We start from the raw sequence: 20,118 nt of genomic DNA, 5'->3' as shown, positions 1-20,118 counted from the left end.
TGGCTGAACGGCGCCCTAGGATGTTTGCACTAATTTCCGCCTCCAGTTGGGTCTCTTGTAGGTGCTGCAAATTTGACAATGATAAAAGTAATGCGACTGCAAGTAAGTTGTAGCAGGCTTATAAAAGTTTTTATCGATACAAAAAATATCAAATTAATTATTGAGGTATAAGGTCAAATAGACTAGGTACGGTACACAAAATTCAGCTGAAAACATGCCGCTGGAGTGGGAAATAGGCCTAAGACATTTTTTGAAAGAACCGTTTTTGGCGATGCTAAGTTATAATTTAGCTTTATGGTTTTAGTTCAATTGTTTTTATTTCTGACCATCAAAAACAATACACGTCAACATATCAAAGGTAGAAGCGACAAAACGCGAACGTTAAAACGTGCTTGTGACTGAAGTAAGTTATTGAGTTGAAAGAAATCTGGCAGAAAATTTTCTGAAGAGATTGATGTGGAATATTCATGACGGTCACGAAAAAAGCGTTTTGTTGACTGAGAAACATACCGGAGCCTAATTTAAGTTCGCCCCGATAGCTCAGTTGGTTAGCGCGTGACTTCTGGAACGAAGAAACTTCAAGATCAAGCTGCGCTGGTTCGACTCTTGGGGTGTGCACTTAAGCAACGCACGTTAAGGAGGCTATTGATTCAGCGGCATCTAATGAATGGAATAATTTCCAGGCAACAAAACTTCACTCTGTCAATCTCGGTCACCGGGCCTGCATCAGTGATTCAAAGCCTCTACAAGTATGCGAAACTGCCAGGATTAAACTCTGCAAGAAGCTTTCCCAATCCGAGGATAAAAATTCATTCAAACTGTATAGTCTGTAGGCTACATTTTTACTCTAACTTCTTTCGATGGCTCTTTTCCATGTTCTCGAGCAGGGCATTTGAAAGAGTATTTTGGGTTAGGTACCAATGATATCCTCGTTCCCAAATCAAAATATTTTTTAGAAAAATGTACTATACCGCAAGGTAACGCGATGTTTTTTCAGGTTCGGGCCCCTAAAATTATTCTGGCTCCAATTGTGCCACCTGGTTGGTTTTAAACCTTTATCCTCGGACTGACAAAGCTTTTGATAGGTTATTCTCCTGCTTGTAGACAGTAGAGGCTTTAAACTATCGACAGTGAAGTTTTCGATAGATATTGTTCAAGAACTATTCCACCCACTCGGTCAGGGCTAAACTGGCGAACCGCGGCCAAATCCGGACCTTCTGGGTGTCGATGTTTTGTTGTTTCGGTGGTGGACCTCAGGCTTATGAAAGAATAACCTCATCGCCACGTTTCAGGGCTTCTTTAAACAGATTTTTACCGGAAGGTAGTTATTTTTTCTGTGATTACCTTAGTAGCTGGGGAGCTTTGCCCCCCAGACCACCCAACTCTCTGTCAAAAATCCAATTCGAGTTACATTTTACCTAAAAATGGTTCGGTACTGATACTTTAACTTTCGTGGTTGCGTATGAAATAATTTATTCACCGGACCACTAAAAGCATTCAACTTGTCAAGCTGGACCTTTGTTAACATTAGTTGAGTAATCCTGCACTAGGTGTTACTGAATGGAAAGCAGTCCTGAAATTCGCTGCTCAAGCACACGCCGCACACCCAGAACTGAACAAGCGCTGTGGCACCATGCAAATATTGAACCAGCATCTGGTAATAGAAAAAGATTTTGTCGATTTTCTTAATAAAACTAGTAGTTCTGCAGTGAAGCAACATACTTAGCGTGAATTTTATTTGAATAAAAAAGCGACAAGTATTGATGCAGCAACTGACACCAAAACGTAAAAGACACGAAGGTATCACGTGGAGGAAGAGCCCGAGTCCGCGACTGTCGAATTTCTGTCACGTTTGGCACGAAACAGATTTGATTCTCCAGATCAGCCTCCAAATAAACGAAATTTCTTAGAAAGTTTCCCGTCGGCGCTGGACAGTGCGTTTTCCACTTCATGAAACTTGGGGAGATACTTTAATTCTCCCATCGAGGCAACACAAGGCTTACTCGCCAGCATGCTCCGCCCGATGCGGACAATGTCATCGTTCGTTACTTTTCCTAAACAAGAAACAATTTGAAACACCAATCTTACTAAAGTGAGGTAAACCAGTACAGCACGGTTTGTAAGAAAATGCTGAGAAATTTGAATGTGACATAACTTCAATATCGACGCTATATTGTCAGATTATTTATGAAAGCAAACCAGCAACATCATTTATTCTATATTCAGCAGGTTACTAGCTGAAACACTTTCCTTGCCAAATGAAGTAAAAAAAAATGTTACATTCCGAGAGGCAACTGTGTATTTTGTTGCAACCAGCAGTGTAGAGTCAACCACAAATACTTGCAAAGTAATCAGTAATATGTAAAGCATCCGTTACCTCAACTAACCAAACATGAGGTTGATCCACAGACCACAACCGACAGGAGAACAATATTAATTTTAATAAAATACCTATCAATTCACACAAAAGTTGAGGGGATTTGCGCTCTCCAGTTGCTAGTATTTGCCGGCCGACGTCCTCAAATATGACTGGCCGAGCTTCCAGATTCATCATTAACATCGACTGAAGTTGCTTCTTGGCCCGTTCGAGCTCAACCTTAACGGGAGTTTAAAAAATTAATCGATGTTGCCATCAACATTGAGAAAAAGCAACTGTTGTTTGCCAGATAAGCCTGGACCATTGTGATTCGATGTGTTAACAATTACCGACATTGATACAGAAACCAGACGATACCAGATCCTTCTGCAAAATTTAGGCAGAAACATAAAAGTAACGTGATTGCTGGGAATGTATCCAATTGTGACATGTGCAAGATAACTGATGTGGAGGAAGACTCAGCCAAAGTGAGTATTGACTGAGTGACAGTGTGAGTGGTGCAAATCTTGTAACATACTACCTGGTGTTGTTTATCCCACTTCAGTCACCTCAAACCGACGCGGATCGTGTTGTGTTTGCGTTATTACAACATAATTTCGGACCTACGAGCTTAGTTCTTTCAAACTTAAGCTAGTTTCTCAACATGTGCATAAAGTTTGAGAATTAATGCACACTCAAAGTCCACCTCTCACAATAAGGCTTAAAATTAAGTTTTTATTTTCTTACATCTTCGACAAATTGTTGGCGAAACACAACCAAGAACTTGTAATCTAGTTGGTAAAATAAACTGCTTGTCTAACGCTACTTTTCGGCATTGATTGTAAAACCAGTTGTTTTGAACTTTTAGTATAGAAGAGCCACGGTTGTCTGCAGCAATGCGGTCAGTGTTTCCGACAGAGACATGACACAGTGACGTTATAGATGACGTACCTCATCCGTCCCGTTGGTGAGTCGAACGAACTCTTGCGTTATGACGCTGACGCACTCGCCAAGCTTGGATGGGTGGGAGCTTCCCTGGATGCAGAACACACCTCCATCCTCATAGGAGTGATGAAACGCAGTGGCGGCATACATCCAGTGATACCTACGAGTTGAAGTCTCTTTCACTTTAATGACGACAGTTAGGCTTAACTTCAACTAAAGAAAAACCAACAACTTAAACATGTCAATACAACAACGACAGTATTCAACACAAGACTATTACATAAATATAGCCTAACGTCAATTCACATTTAACGTCATCTGAAATTTCGCAAACTCCTCATGATCTTATTTGGAAGAGAAAAAGGTGGTAGAATTGTCTTATGAGCTTTATTACTTCTTTTAAAGATGTTTACTGATAGAAAATTGAAATGGATAAAATAAATGGAAACAAAAGATGAGAGTCAAGGAAAGGCCGACGTTGCTTTAAAGATCAGACAAATGTGTCAAAAACATGCCCAACGTTACGTTGTGAATGGTGTTCGATGGAAAAGAATTTGGAGAGAAATGGACCCACGCCGTATTGAACTACAAATAGCCTACTTTCATCACCAATTAAGAAGAAATGCATTATGCATATGTACAAGTCATTCACAGGCCCTACACGAAGATGCACGGTTGAGTGTATTGTCAAGTAACCTGTTGAGCACGTTGAGATACAGTCTAGAGAACATTCCCTTTCCTGGTCCTCCAGCGGAGAAAGAGCCTCCTCCTCCCATGAGCATGTTAAGGACGGCGAACGGGATGAAGTCATCGTGCTGGAATATAATCGCGTCTCTCCATCAGTGAGAAACGAGAGCAGTCCATTTAATTATTTAAGGAGTGAAAATAGATTTATTAAATCAAGCTTCACCAATATTCCAAAAGATTGATAAACCAGAGTTTCCAACAAGTCAGCAGTGAACTGAGAAAATAACAGTAAAACAAGTGACAACTGAGCTAGCACCATTTCAGCAAGTGGCTGATGTTGGTAAATGATGAAACTGAGAAAGTAACAAGTGAGCAAGCCGAAACTTGGCATGCCACAGGCCAGCATATTCAGTTCAGCAAGCGATGACCAAGCAAGTCCGATGCTAGGTGAAAATGACATATGCTGACTTGGACAGCAGCTGAAACGTAAATGCTGAGTTGAAGCACTTGCTGAATTGTTGCATGCCGAGTGGTCTGACAACCGGTAAACTATAACTTACAGTGAACTTGACACTTTCCATTCCAATAGAAACATGAGCAAGCTCTGGCATTGGCACGACGCTCATCGATAGGTCAAAATGCTTTTGCACTCTCGCTTCCCCGCCCGTGTACTGCGCAATGGATTTATCACGTGACACAGGACCGTCTAACGACCAAGATGGAGAAGCAGCAGAGGCTAAAGGAATATTAATCAAACTAATGAAAAAATGTACCAGTATGTCAAAATAACGAAGGAAATCAATCTACATGATGTTAGGCTAAAATTTTGCAGAAAGGTCACAATAAACTCAACAGAAGCGTATGTGCTGGAGAGTGGCTGAAAGCTTTAAAGCAATCGGAAGTTTTGCAAGCTCTTCAAATGTTTACTAGGAGACCGTGCAGCAACAACGATAAATATATATGTTAAATAGAATCAACTGTCACCCAATAACGAGACCAAATTTTGATCCACCAATAAGCCGAATCGAACGTTGCTGATGTCCAACCCTCGCTATACGTAAAAGACGGAAACCCGTGAAAGACGCAAAAGACGGAAACCCGTGAACTAACTAACTATGATGTTACCTGAAACATGTTTCTCGCTGAGTTTGCACAGAAGATCGTGCTCGACCCCAACGCCGGCAACAACCATCCTTGCTGGGGTGTAATAACTTCGCAAAAACTTTTGCAACAACTTCCGGTCAATCTCTTTAAGCGTGTCCGCTTGGGGATACTTTGGCAAACCAATGGTGTTACCTCGAAATGCTGCCTGTGTTGGTAATAAAGCTTAATGCCTGCCGGTAAATATATTGCAAATACTGTACAAAATTTCAAGTCACAAATCACAATACGTTACAATATTTTTAATCTAAATGATGCTTTATGGTTTGAAAGCGCCTGCTATAGCTCGCACTTTAAGACGAAAATTTCAAAAACAATCATGAACCTGATTCCAGCTATTTGAAACTATCATTCTAAGCCTACCTCGTGTATAAGCTCTGTCATCATTGGTTCCGGGTCAGGTTTTTTATCAAGTTCTTGCAGTTCATATTGAATGCTTTCGTGAGCGAGCGACATCTCAGTGTCATGAAGGTTAGGCTGGAATACAATGTCGCTCAGCAACTCCATTAGCGGTTCCACTTTATCACGACTCACACTCGCTGCATAGATCGTCGTGTCCCTGTATTTATATGTTGATTGTCCAAAAGCATTTTTACAACAAACCATTACACAATCACATAGATGCGTACCTAAAGTAAATTTATATTATATTCAGTCTCAATACATCAAGTGTTTATTGATAGAAGATTTATCTGAACCTTGAAGACTAACGGCTCTTTCACCCGTTCAAAATGTACAGTTTCAGATAAAAGTGCTCCACTGACAATGCCAGATCAACAAGGATGGATCCAAGGGGGGTGTGTGGGGGTGCGCACCCCTCAACAAAATTTCAAACTGCTATTATTTTAATAAACTAATGGTATTAAGATCAACTACTACCGTACTAGTATTACTTTATATTTTGATAGATCATAGCATTTTATATCAGCATGTAACGAATTGATGCTGTGTAGATTGAGGAATGTGTACCAATGGAAATAATCATGTGTCTTTTACTGCTCATGTTTTTAAACTTTAGAATATTTCCCAAAATTTCATCACGTTCTTGAATTTTGTTATACCATAAGTGTTTTTTATTCATGCTTGTTTTTAAGACTTGATTTTTCATGCACACTTTCTCCGTTTTCAGGCTTTATTAATATTTAAACAAAAACATCTGTACTGCATCTGTATTAACAACATGAATGCTTATCAGTAGGCTATGCCAAATACAGCAGAGACACATTTTGACAGTGCCACACTGATGGACCTCTTTGAATGAAAATAGATTTCAGCAGCACCCCCCCAAAAATTAGAGGCTGGATCCATCCCTGCAGATCAAGTAATGTGTGCAACGGCCAACAGCTTCGACCTAACCTCTGAAGATCGTGCCCAAAATAGAGACACATTTAAACATGCAGTAATTGCAGTATGCACACAACATAGGACTACTAAATAGCACTGTAGAATTTTTTCGCAATATAGTAAAGTTATCAAACACATCGTTTATTCTGCAACTCAGCACCTGGATGACTGACAATCGCATATCCCTCCAAGCTTTTCAACAGCCTGCATGACATCATCACGTGTTTTGTAAAGAGATGAACCAGAGAAAGCGACCCTCTCTAAGCAGTGGCTCACCCCGCTGGGGTAGGCTACTTCATGACGCGACCCAGCATTAACTAAAACTATGGAAGAAAATAAGCAATGTAAGCATTCCTGGACTTATAAAGTGTAGTAATTGGGTCCACATCTTTTAGGTGCAAAAAGTTAGGTGCCTGCCAAATAGGTTCGCACACTGGTGGCACAATATTTACACGTTGCGCCCGATCATTTAGGTGCTATTTGGTGTGTCAAATTACACTCCCAAGTCCTAAACTCCTAATCATTTATCAGAAATGCTTGATTATGTGACAGTTCTGCTTGCTCTTCCTGTCATCTCATACTCTATAACTTACTGGTTATAATTAACAAATGGGCGTTTTTCAAAATTTGTTTTAAATCATTTCGAATAGGCTACCTCAAATAGGCTACCCTACCCATTTGTAGAATACACACAAGACACACAGATATTGAGAAAAACACCATCACATTCACAGCTCTCTAGTCAGACCACGTACCCAATATTCAGCATCATTACAAACAGGATATGAAGTATTTTATCAGTTTAATATCACTGCTACCGAAAAATTTATAAATTAGATTAAATGTAAGTAAAAGACAAAATATCTTACTTCCAACAGTGCAAAATGTTCCAAATTTTGTTTGTGATGTAACAGTCAGTCCATCGTTTAGTTTTGTGGTAGTTGTATCAAAAGTTTCACTTCCAGCTGTAGCATAAATTGGCACAGGACAATTTTTCAGAGGATTTGACAATGGGGTGTTTGTTTCTTCAGTACGATCACCAGAATCTTTATTTAATAACCGACATGAGGTAGTAAACTTTTGTGCCGGCTGCACCAACCTGTACATGTAAAATAAATATAACATGCTACAAGATGTCTTTCAGTTTACGTTATGCATATTTCATAAAAAAGCAGCAATTAGAATGATAAAAAATCATTGATAAAATAGAAAAAGCATAAATTGTTCATTGTAGCCTCATTATCTTTAAACTGACATATTATACTAAATGCATCTATACTAAAAAACATCAAAATGTAATGAAAAATAACAGTTATGTAAACAAAACGATATAAAGTTACAAGATTAAAACGTAATTATTTCAAAAGCAGTAATATAAATCAATTATTTCAATATGGCCTAAGACCTTATGATACCAGTGGCGTACGGTGACCACATTTTTGGGTGTTCACATTTTTTCAGCAGGCTTTAAACACACTATAAGTTTGCAGTTTGCTCAATGACTGTTTAGATCATATCAAAGTGACGTGAAGTGATACGATATAAAGAGTCACTATGCAATTCTTGCAATTCAAGCACGTGTTACAAAGCTTTTTAAAAATTTGAACACCCAAAAAAATGGCCACCATACGCCACTGTATGATACACATTGATTCTGTTTTCAATTACACAGTAAATGGCCTAGAAAGCTTACCACCTTTTATTTACCTGCAGCATTGATGAGTGACACCTGCAGCATACCGAATACTTCTTGACATTTCACTTAACTACAATGACTTAAGAAGTATAGGGTTACAAACTGTCAAGTTCAAGAGCAACAAGAACTCCTCTAAAAAGTATAATAACTTTGAGTAAATTTGTATCAGTATTAGACACATACTGTATGGATGTGCGCGTACATGTCAATCAATTTACTGACTTTCCCCTAACAGCTTGGAGCTTTTTTGAAGCAAAGTGGTCTGCTAGGGTGTTGTTGGCATCAAAAGGCTCTTGAAATGAAGAGTCATAATCTAGGTTTTCCTGTTTATCTAGTCAAAACTTGTCTGTTGCAGCAAACCGCATCATATTGAGTTAATTATTAGTAGTTAATGAAAGTGTAGCTGTTAACCTAATTTGACAGCAACTGCATTATGTAGGGTCGACGAGCATATTTGTGACCATTGAGGTAATTGCGTCCACTTCACAAATTTGTAAATAGTGTGTAATTGAAAATAATTTAACAGAAAAAAAGTTAACAGTTTATTTATCCATAATGTTATCACAACTTGAGTAAGTTTAATCAGTTAAATACGCAAACTACGTGACTTTGTATTTTGGTTTTGAAATTATGATTTTATTTTTACAAAAACTCTGTTTTTTATAAAAAAATAAAAATAAAAATAAAAATATGGCATACTGACTTTCAAGTGGTATAAAAATAAATATGTCAACGACAAGTGCTTTTATCAGATCCATGTGTTGTTGCTATCATCCCATTACTTAGCACGTATTTTTAAAGATCGTTTTATTAGTCGGATAGGGCAGATTTATTCCGCCAGAATAATAATAATAATAATGTTAGTTTTTATATAGCGCTGTATCCATCGCAGAATGCGTTGCTCCTCAGCGCTTTACAAAGCAGACAGTGTCAATGCAGCCGTATAGAGGCGCAACTGAGTACATTATTACCCGAATCCACTCCATTACTCAGTGCCAAGCAGAAATTAGATTCAGTACCATTTTTAAAAAGTCTTTGGTATGACCCGACAAAGTATTGAACCCATGCAGTTTTAATACACACAACAATACTACCAAATTATTACACGCTTAAGAATAAGGATGCAACCTAATTCGTATCTTGAACAACTTGTACCCTCAGTTTGTACCCTGAACAATTCGTACCCTCAGTTTGTACCCTGAAACAATTGAGAAAAAAAATTAAAAAACCAAAATAGCACACGAATCGGAGTTTCCACTTAATCCTAACTTTAAAATGTTTGCGGAAACTCTGATTAGCGACTTCGGCTTTGTTGCGATCGGCTCTGTGCTATTTTTTGATCAGGGTACGAACTGAGGGTACGGATTGTTCAGGGTACGAATTGAGTTGCACCCCTTAAGAATACAAAAATATCTTTCTAATAAAAAAGAGTATAATATATAACTGTTCAGGTTGTACAAAATATCACAGCAAAGGTTACATCAGGCCCACACAGGCTATATTTTACAGGCAGAAACTATAGATTAGTCAGTACGATATGTATCGCATTCGCAATCAAAGTCTCCAAACTATGAATATAGGTTACTCAAGCACTTTATCATCATCATCATCCAAATTCGGTTTTGTCCCCATCAGTGAGGATGGCCAAATCTTTCCTTGCAGTGTTTACTTATTTCAATACAGAACTGCTAGGTTATATGATCATTAACACAAAAAAATTGCCTCACCCAAACCTCACATTGTCTCTCATAAAAAAGTAACAAAAACAATAGCCTATCACATTAGGAGTTTTGTAACTGTTTTTAGTCATTATGTCATATGCGTTTTTATGTCTTATTTTAGTCATATGCGTTTTTAGTCATCAGCAATCTACAGTATCTACTTTACAGCGTTCCGTTAGCACTAAGCAAGAGGCAGCTTGGGAACTCGGAGCTGGTATACAAGTCCCCCCCCCCTGGTAACTCATGACAAAGAGGAATTGACCAAAACATGTGGATTGAAGTGTTTGAACAGTAAAGCAAAGGTAAAGTAGTTTCACCCCATAATGTTTGGTGGAGTCCTGTCTTTGTCGTGAGTTACCAGGGGGGGGGGGGGGACTTGGGGACTTGTATACCAGCTCCGGGAACTCTACTAAGCTCCATATATCACAGTATCAAAGTATTACAGCAGCGCACAAAGTATCAAAGTATCACAGCAGCGCACAAAGAAAAGTGACTCTACTGGTGTATAAAATGGTTTTCAGTTCCACAGAGTTTCCAATCCCGTAGTTATAGATATCCCTGGTATCTTTGTTTGTTTGTTATATCTTTATCTTGCATTGCGGGAAAGCGGACATGAGCGCTATGCATCGCTGTACGTACACCTGACCCACGCTGCAGCCGACGGCAATGTCTGTTTCCGCTTGTCTACTGCAGAGTTATGACTTAAATTTGGTATATACTACCCATTACTCGAAATTGATCACTGGGTAGAGGCAATTATCATAAAGTTTCTTGCCCAGAGAAACAACAGCAAGTGCGAGTGGCTGGAGTCGAACATGCAGGCTCTCGACTGCGAGCCCAACGCGCTAACCACTCGGCCACTGCTGCCTGTCATCTAATAGACTACTTTTTGATTACACTCAAGTCTTACCGTAACTGAAAGCGTACCGTAGGCGTAGCCTACGTGAACTTCTGCAGATCTGCTTGCAGTACCGTACGGTAATCTTTTTGTGAATTAGTGTGGGGACCAATTGACAATAATTGAGGGTTTTAAAAGAGAAATAGCTTTACTGCATAAATTTTGAGAACCCCTGTAACTACAATGTAGGCTACTGCGTGCTTCAGCTGCTGTTGTATTAGTGATAAAGAAAACTTCGTTTGCATGAAAGGATAGCGGGCCACAGAAATTTTTGTTTGATGAAAATTGGCCACAAAAGAAAAAAAGTTAGGCAGTGGCTATTTGACCGGCTCCGGTCTTTGAATCTGAAACACTATTTGACCGGTCATGACGTCATTGCATAAGCACTTTTTTCTTTTTCTCTTTCAAAGCAAAAGACGAGAAGCGCCGAGATAAGTTCTAAATTCAACACGCATTCGTCAACTCAGTCCGTGGCGCGTAGGGTTCGTCTCCGGCTGCCAATCTAGAGGGGATGAGTTCGATACTATCCGGAAGCATTCTTTTTTTCATTTTTTTTTTATCTAAATTTTATTACTCACATTTGAAAAGACATAAAAAATGGGCTGTAGGCTATTCAAATTAAAAATTAACCACAAAAATGCGCTTTGGGTCAAAATTTAGATAAAAAAAAAAGAATGCTTCCGGATAGTATCGAACTCATTCCCTCTAGTTTAGCAGCCGGAAACGTATCGCATGCGCCACGGACTGAGTTGAAGAAAACGTGTTGAAGTTAAACTTATATCGGCGGTTCTCGTCTGTTGCTTTGAAAGAAAAAAATTCAATAAAGTCAAACGTTATGAAGAGCCTAAAACGTCATCACACCAATTTTTTGAGATGAGAGGTTTTTAAATGAAAATATTAATCTTTTATGTTACATAACTTTAAAAAGCAAAGCAGTTTGGATCAAAAATATTTCAAGTGTCCAAAATTTTCTCTTCTGTTGCTTTCTTTTCCCGCGCTTTTACAAAGTAAGCAGCAAAGATTTTGCTCTCCAGGTCTAAATATATAAATTGGATTAAAGAAAAACTTAGGCCTGGAGAATAGGTAATTTTAGACAAATTAAGAAAGGAATTTAATTGTGGTCATTTCAGTCCAAAAATATTCGAAATTGATAAAGAATTCGCAAAGACAGAACAATTCAAAGAAACCCATGTCAAGAATCCAAGTCTGCGGTTGCCGCATGTAGCAAACAAGCAATTGACTCGCCAGCCTCAGCTCTGAAAGAATAGGGATGAGGAAAGTAAATTATTATCCAGTGAAGCAATTGAAGTACAGTACGGTAGAAAATTGATCAAACAATGATTAGTAAGCCATGTGGATTAATTGTTTTACATTCTATTGTGTAACATCTTGTTTGCTGCCCATTATCAAATCCGTTCAAAGTTTGTCCTAAAATTTTTTGTTTTAAATTCAGTTGTTTTTTAAACTTTTCTGTATTAGTGTGTGTTGTATCAGTATAAATCAATTTAATTAAACCAGCGCAAGAGTTTTTAATGATAAATTACTTAGTTTTTGACATAAAAATCGAACGTTGGCCAGCAATCAAGCCTAGTCAGTTTTTAAGCAGGGCTGCCAGACAAGTTTGGATCAATCGCACATAGCCTAAATCGACAAAAGTGCTTTTTTTTCTTGTTTTTATTTGAATGCAAAGTGTTTGATTTTTTTTAATTGATTTTAAATTTTGTTGCTTTATGTCAGTGGAATAGTGACAAAAATTGTCATAAATTGTTATTTTGGGCTCAAACTTTGTAATGATACGTCGCCTGGATTTGATTTGTTAAATTTCGTCTGAAGAAAACATTATTGACCTATTGTGTTGTTCGGTTACACTCAAATATTTCTCATTTACTAGTTTTAGGATTGTTCGCTAGTTTCATGCAGCCTAACAGGTACCACTGAGAGTCACTCAGCCATTTCTTTTATGACAGAACAATAGGCCTAGGCTATATAATACCTTTTTTTAAATTTTGATTATTTTTGTATTGTAATACTGTTACTAAAAATGTTTTTACTCGTATAGTCTTGTACTATTTATTGGCTTGAACTTTTCTCTGTTGCACTGAAGTTTAAACGCCCTTGCTACAAGAGTTTATTGATTTTAAAAGTTTTTCCTATTTTTAATCACCCGGAATAAAGTTTATATTTGAATAAAAAACCACAGGACTTCACTTGAGGATCGCAGCAGCACATGATTTTTTTTTCTTTCATTAATATTATTCAACATCAGCCTATCTTGTTTCAACGTAATTTGCCGATGCTTGACATTTGTCACATTAAGAACTGGGAAGCAGCTGACTCGATGACTGATATAGTCTTTCGCTGCTTCCTGTCTGTTGTGGTATTTAGATAGCTATTTTATTCGTATTGTCGCAATTGTCGCAACAGACAAAAGAAAAGGTTTCTCTCTCTTCTCTCTCTCTCTTGTAAGTTTAGTTTAAATGGCAAAATCGTCATTTCCGTAGGGTGGCAATTGACTTGTAGACCGTATGGTCGTTTCGTTGTCTCCCAGTCGGTATGGGAACTTGTGTAACTTTGCATTGTGTACATTAATTGCATATTTCAAACATCTACCTACAGTATGTTCCTGTTACTGACAAATAAAACATTGATTGATTGATTGATTGAAAGAGAAAAAGAAAAAAGCGCTTATGTAGTGACGTCATGACCGGTCAAATAGTGTTTCAGATTCAAAGACCGGAGCCGGTCAAATAGCCACTGCCAAAAAGTTAAGAACCACTGGTCTATATTGATAGAAAGAGACCTCAGATTTATTTTTGACGATGACGTCAAGGTGACGTCGTGATGACGTCATCTTAAAATTTTAACTTGTTCTGTAACAGAGGTGACGAACCTGCGGCCCATCAAAGAATTTTGTGCGGCCCGCAAAATAATTTGGCAATCGCTCATGCATTAAAGACATCTCAAAGCTGTATTATGCCTTCTCTGGTAGGCCTACACCTTTCCTTTGCTATTTTCTTGCCCTAAACACTTTGTCTAAAAAAGTCGTTACAGGTCGAGGCTGACAGATGAAAATTTTAGTATGCAGTTAAGAGTTGCCACATTGTCTGTTCGACCTAATATTGAACGCTTAGTCAAGCAAAATCTTTCCAAAAATCCTACTAAGCAAAAAAGTTCAATGCTTCAATGTTATTCTTTAATATTTTATGCTTCAATGCTGCATTAGATAGCTTCAGCTGTATGATTTACATGGGCTTTCGTTAGTTGTTTGAAAAAGAAATTTCATTAACTGATTTGTTGTTTCGGAGCATAATGGTCGAAACATTTAGTCAACTTAAGCAAAAATGATAAAGCCAAAAAATGAAGAAATCACATCACTCATATGAAAGCAAACGCTTCGAAATTTAAATTGTCTTCATTGTCAGTGCAAGTACTGTTGCTCTATCCTTTTTGCTCAAGTTGATTTGCTTTTATTTTTTACTGTTGTATGTTCCCAGTCAGCAAAGGTTCGTGGGGCCCACTTGGGCTGCATATGGGTTACTCACATTGTATTGCGTGGGCCCCAGTACCTATGTGTCCACGGTTTGCAGAAATGTCCCAAGTGGGCAGCCCACCTACGTCTAATGGGTGGGCAGCCTACCATGAAACCATTATTAAAATGTAAACCGCCGTCGCATTGTATCGTTGTATATATTCAATTTTTATGATTATTGCACTTTAATATAGCATAATGGACCGGTGCGAACGTATATTTTATAATTTTTCATCGTGGTGGGTAGCCCACTTCATGCCCACAGAAAGCCCAGAAAGTTTATTTCAAGAAATGAAAATAAATTCCCAGATACATTTTCATGATATGATAACATTATTAAGATAAATTCAATAAAAGATGTCGGGAATCGGTTGTAAAGAAAAAAATATGAAGTAGGCCGCGCACTTGGGGCCTAATCGAAAACATCAGATAAACTCACCTTAAGCCCACGAATGCCCATGGAAATCCCACGTGGGCCCCACGAACCCTTGCTGACTGGGTTTCGATTCTGCGAAAGATAATTTCAACTGCGTGGGTTTTTTTTTACTTTCATCTGCCGTTTTTTATTTTTCATGAATAATATGTTGAGTCGCTTCTAAAAGATTTCATAGTAGGTTACGATTAAAAAGTTGTGTGGCCCGATAACTCATGTGTAATTGACAAAGTGGCCCGCGACCGCAAAAAGGTTCGTCACCCCTGTTCTAGAATAATGATCTATTAAAGTCCAAGAGATTAGCTCATTATTCTGTAAAACAAGACAACAAAATTAGTAGGCTACATTGCGTTATTGCTACTTTTCATCCCTGTCAAATTGTAAGAGTGAAGACAATTGAATTGCGCAAACAAAAAAGAACACTCACTCTGAAAGAAAAACTGTTGCTGTAATATCGATAGGCCAACTACGACCGAAGGGCAGTGACGATCGGTGAGGGAAAGCAAGGAAAGCAATGCTTACCTGAGCGAAAACTATGCAAAATATAATGACTGAATTCTAGGTTTAACTTCTTATTATTTTTATCACGTCTATTTTAACTTGAAAATTACTGTATTCGTGACTAGAATTACTCGTAACGCTTGTGAGTAGTCTAAGTCCTCACCAAACCGCATGTCTTGCCTATAAATGCCAATTAACGCAAACGCTTCTGTCAGAAACAGTCACTGAGGCTCCAGGTAAGCAACTATCAAACTTGCTTTCCCAGATTCAAAAATGTCAAAAAACGCCTTCATTTTATCCAATCCTCACTCGTTTTGCAAAACGTCACCAGCTGCTTAGCCAATCAGATGTGTTATGGTTATGGTATGGTTATTGGTTAGTTGTGCTTTCCCAGTGACGTCAATGCGAACATTTGCTAGAGCGGCTAGACTAACTGTCAGAATGGTCTCTCGTCACGGTACAGAGCACAGCATCACAATGCCGAAATAATTGTTGCTGTTTTTTGATGACTCCTAGCCATGTACTTTAGCCTACTAGCTTTCATAGTCATGCCTTTGCCCTTTTTACAGCGTTGATATAACGTTAGGCTACTTCGCCAATGAACGTTCAGGTGCGGATGCAATATTTAGTTCGTTAAGCTTCTATACGCAGGAGGCAAACTTATCCAGCTTTTTGTACAAATTGCTTGCGGTTGTAATGTTTAGGCCTAAGTGTTAGTTTTTGTAGTGTAGGCCTAACTGAATATCTGACAATGAACATTCATGACGAATTAAATATTTAGACAACTATTATTCCATGTCTAACACTGGATTTTGGTCCTGCAACGTTAAAATTAAGATTGTTCATGACTTCTAAACATTAAATGGATGTACGATCACGACGTAGGCAAAGCGCAATTTGACAGATTTTTATTTTTGATTTGTTTTGGAAATGCTCTCAGAGCGCACCAAATTGAAAGTGTTTTTCAAAAATTTCTGGGAGAGGCCCCCAGACCCCCCGTTGGAAGTGTTGCCTTAGGCAACACACCTTCGGGCTTCACCCGACGGTTACGCCCTTCGTGCCTACTACCTTGCTGCAGCATATTTCTAAGTTGTTTTCCCAACGGTTTAAGCCACCGAACGTCACTGCGGCGACGGGACCCACCGCGGTGGATGGTAATCTGTAGGTATATAAAAAGGTGATTGGCTGTCTCAAGCTTATCTACCTATCTCAACTTTCCTCTTGCTGATGTTGGAGCAGACTATAGGAGGTGTCGGGTCAAGCTTGAGAATTAGCACGTTTTGGTAAAGTTTTTATTTTTAGATGATTTGTGTGTGTGTGGGTTTCTTCTTGGTGCTCGATTGAAGAAGGGCACCGCGTGTGGAAAAATGGCCACATCATGCAGACATCTCATTTGGCGGAGATGCCAGAGAGGGGCGGCCAGTGGGAGGGTAGCTTTTTTGCTGACCTCAGAGTCCTATTTGGATGAGCCGTTGCAATCCAGTCATCCCAGGGCCAGTGGGACGATCGAGGGAGAGCTCAAGATTTTCCGCTGCAATCACTCAGTATCGACCTGTTTCAGATGAGTGAGAGGGACGGGGTAAAGATGGTTGTTGCACCCTTGGCGGTATAAACTTTTTAAAGATGTTCTACGACTTTGCTGAGCTAGTGAGACCAACCGCTGCAAATCAATCATCCTTACGATCAAGTAGGCCTATGGCTGAGAAGGGCGATTGAAGAGAGAGTCTCAACTGGTGCTTCTTTTTTCTGACCACAGGAGGAGATTTAAAAGGAAGGGAAATAAAATAAGAATGTTATGTTTTTTGTTTTTGTCATGATCACCCACGGGCCTTAGATAGTGTTTTCTTTTTCTCGTTGGAAGTGTTAGTTTTTAGTAATAGTGGTAAAACAATAAAATCTCTCTCGTCAAAACATCTTACTGTTTTAAGTGCATTAAATCTTTAGATGAGTAGATTAACTAAAATTGCAAGAACTTGCCTTGAGACGTGCGGTTACGCCACAAAATCAGTTTAAAAGACAAAATTCACACACAATAACAACAGTAAAATCGGTTATAGACTGTAAGATCGATTTTTTTCTAGTTAGGCAATATAACTTTAATCCAAAAATAATAACCAAATGCGTAAGTGCCATTTAACTTAAAAAGTTAACCCATTTGTGCCGAAAGTGAAAGTAGGCCTACTTAAAAAAAATTTTGGAAAATTTAAATATTGCATAATTATGACCTAGAAAACATATCACAATTATTTTTTTCCTAATTGTCTTTGTACTTTTTGAGAAAAAAAACGTCCTATATATAGGACGCTAGGCAAATCCGTTATCAAGTTTCACAAGTTTCTTGTGCGTAATGCGTAAGCGTTATTACATTTTACTTATCGCTCAAAGTGATAAATGGGAAATGTCTTGTTCATGTCTTGTCATGTCATTATTGTCATCGAGCATTTTATTAACATACAAGTTCAAAAAATATGAAGATGAAAATTAGCAAAGTAACACAATATCACTGAAACAAGTCATTGCAGAATATGATATTGCTTGAAGCATTTGACATGCAGACCGACATCACATTTTTTGCATCTTGTAGTAGTTTTTGCATGACAATAGGCGCATCGAGTTGCGTGGTAAAATTATGCTAAATACAGTATAACCTTTCTCATTTATCTATGCGACATAGCCTACCTCAATGAAATATTTTTATTTCCACTAATACAGTGCCTATATTGTAATTCTTATCTCAACAACTCAGCGTTCTGTCATTGATTTAATGATAGCCTAGTGTTCACAAAGAAAAAAAAAATTATCTGAAATTATCAGTAAATTACGATAATTATGTTATTGTTCTAAGACAAATACGACTAATTTGACAAGCTTGATGGATTTCACAGTATGCACATTTTACTATCAATAACGCTTAAGATTACTGATAAATTTTCAAGCATTTTGCGTTTTTTGGAATTTTTTCAATTATTGCTGACTTTGCTGTAAACAGCCCTTTCAGCAGACAGCAAAATACAAAGTTTGGAATTTTTTATGGTATTTTCACTTGATTTAATTATTTTGCCTACTGCACGTAAGCGGCAGTGTAACTCAATTGATAAAAACATCCAACTGGTATCTGAAGGTATAATTATATAAGCACGGCGGTTACCTCAGTGGTTTGATTCTGGATCAAGAGGTTGAAGATTCGATACCCACTGGCGCTGTTGCGATTCTATTCATGCATAACTTACAAAAAGTTTTGTCCCTTTACAGTATATTATGTTCGATTTTTCGTCATGTTGATAAAAAGAGTTCGTGCTGCATGGGATGGGGCAGCGCTAATCAAGAAAAAAAAATTTATCGTTATCAGACATTATCGGCGATAATTTTATCGTTAATCGTTACCGCTTAACTTTTTTTGATTTATCGTTTATCGTTATCGCTTTAAGCATTTTTCGTTTATCGATTATCGTTATCGCTTAACTGAAAAATGAGTTATCGTGCCCAACACAAACACTGGTTGCCAATATCCAGAGATATCTTGTTTTGGATAATGATATGTTTGGCGAGTGGCGACATTCACCATGATTAAAAGCAGTGCTTTTCAACCTTTTTGAAAATCATCCGCACATTTTTTTTGCAAAAATTTCATCCGCACAAACCAACCGAAAATTATTACACAAAAAGAAAATAAAGAGACTTGACACTTTTTTATTCAAATGTCCAACAAGTAGGCTATTGGTTTATCAATGACTCGGTTGCTGCTGAATATTTCTGGCAATTTCAGACCAGTTAGGCACAACTTCTTGCTCCAAAGCTCCCCGCATTAGGCCATCAAGTGTCTCATCAAGAAGACAACTCCTTTTCCTCGTTTTGATGTCAACTAGTGCACTAAAGCCCTTTTCGGCCAAGTAAGTTGTGGGGTTTTGTACAAGAACTTTTAGTGCTTGGATGGCCAGGTCTTTATAAGAACTATCCAGAACTCCTATCCAAAATGCAGCGTGTTTTTCGCGATTGAAAAATGCTTGCTGGCAGAAATCGGTTTTAAGAGTATGACCCAGAGGTCCGGGAGGCTCTTGTTCACCGAAGGGGTTCAAAACCCACAGTTTTGTTTTTATTGCTTCTGCCTGATGGCTTGGAAAATAAAATTCAAAACTATCAAGCAGAGTGGGCACATGAGAGCTCGCCCTCTTCATGATACGCTGCTCCAACTTGAGTTCTGTTTTATAGCTTGTGTGTGCATTAGAACAATAAGATAGATTCTGCAAGCAAAAAAATCACAATGAATAAGTTTATTAGAATTGTTCCACGTCAGAAACAGTAGGATTGAAAGTCACATCAGAAAGAGAATTGATGTGCCTCATTTTGTAGATCAAACTAAACATGGTCCATTTGTGCCAGATTTCGGTGGCGTCTTTTATAGGAAGGAGATGGTGAGTTCTGTCGATGCGGCTTTTTGAAATAGGATTAGATTGCATTTGCTTACAAAGCCCGCCTAAACATATTGCCTTTGAAATCCAAACCAAGCTATGGCCGCCTTTATAAACTTGTCATGTGTTGGCGCCAGTGATGTACGCGTATACAAAAAATAATAACGCCGTCAGCGTAAACGCAAACGTTCGAAAAACCATACGCCGTATGCGTCAACGTAACTTGTAAAAACAGTTGGCAGCGTCAGCGCATACACGAGCGTAAACTCACTTTGTTTGCTAGGTGCCAAACATTCACACGGTATGAACCACTCGAAACAAACAAGTTTTATTTTGAATTTCCACGACGAAACACAAGCATCTGAAAGTGTTCATCTGACATTTTTCTGCGTTTTGGTTTCAATATGTCTTTGCCCATTGAAAACATTCTTTCAACTC

The 20,118-nt window shown here is 38.3% G+C and overlaps 1 protein-coding gene across 1 annotated transcript; it reads right to left on the bottom strand.

Annotated features, from left to right (window-relative positions):
• Positions 1-1,719: 1,719 nt before the first annotated feature.
• LOC145764899 (mitochondrial-processing peptidase subunit alpha-like) lies at positions 1,720-8,323 on the bottom strand. The gene is made up of 10 exons (XM_082576593.1): positions 8,201-8,323; positions 7,363-7,592; positions 6,654-6,816; positions 5,513-5,708; positions 5,114-5,297; positions 4,549-4,724; positions 3,998-4,116; positions 3,308-3,461; positions 2,452-2,596; positions 1,720-2,054 (listed from the first exon to the last, which is right to left on the bottom strand). The coding sequence occupies exons 1-10, from the start codon at positions 8,248-8,250 to the stop codon at positions 1,882-1,884; spliced, it is 1,590 nt and encodes a 529-aa protein (XP_082432719.1). The 5' UTR covers positions 8,251-8,323; the 3' UTR covers positions 1,720-1,881.
• Between the last annotated feature and the right edge of the window lie 11,795 nt (positions 8,324-20,118).

Source organism: Aplidium turbinatum, chromosome 2 (assembly GCF_918807975.1).
Source record: "Aplidium turbinatum chromosome 2, kaAplTurb1.1, whole genome shotgun sequence".
Classification (NCBI taxonomy): domain Eukaryota; kingdom Metazoa; phylum Chordata; class Ascidiacea; order Aplousobranchia; family Polyclinidae; genus Aplidium; species Aplidium turbinatum.
Note: the sequence above shows the minus strand (reverse complement) of the source record. Positions and strands in the feature narration are given on the sequence as shown.

Bases quoted from the DNA above. Each gene is read 5' to 3' on its own strand.
- LOC145764899 (XM_082576593.1), bottom strand. From the start codon at position 8,250: ATGTCAAGAAGTATTCGGTATGCTGCAGGTGTCACTCATCAATGCTGC. The intron at 5,298-5,512 runs GTAGGCTTAGAA...TTACCAACACAG, and splicing joins TGACAGAGCTTATACACGAG to GCAGCATTTCGAGGTAACAC. The intron at 3,462-3,997 runs GTTACTTGACAA...TTCAACTCGTAG, and splicing joins TATCTCAACGTGCTCAACAG to GTATCACTGGATGTATGCCG.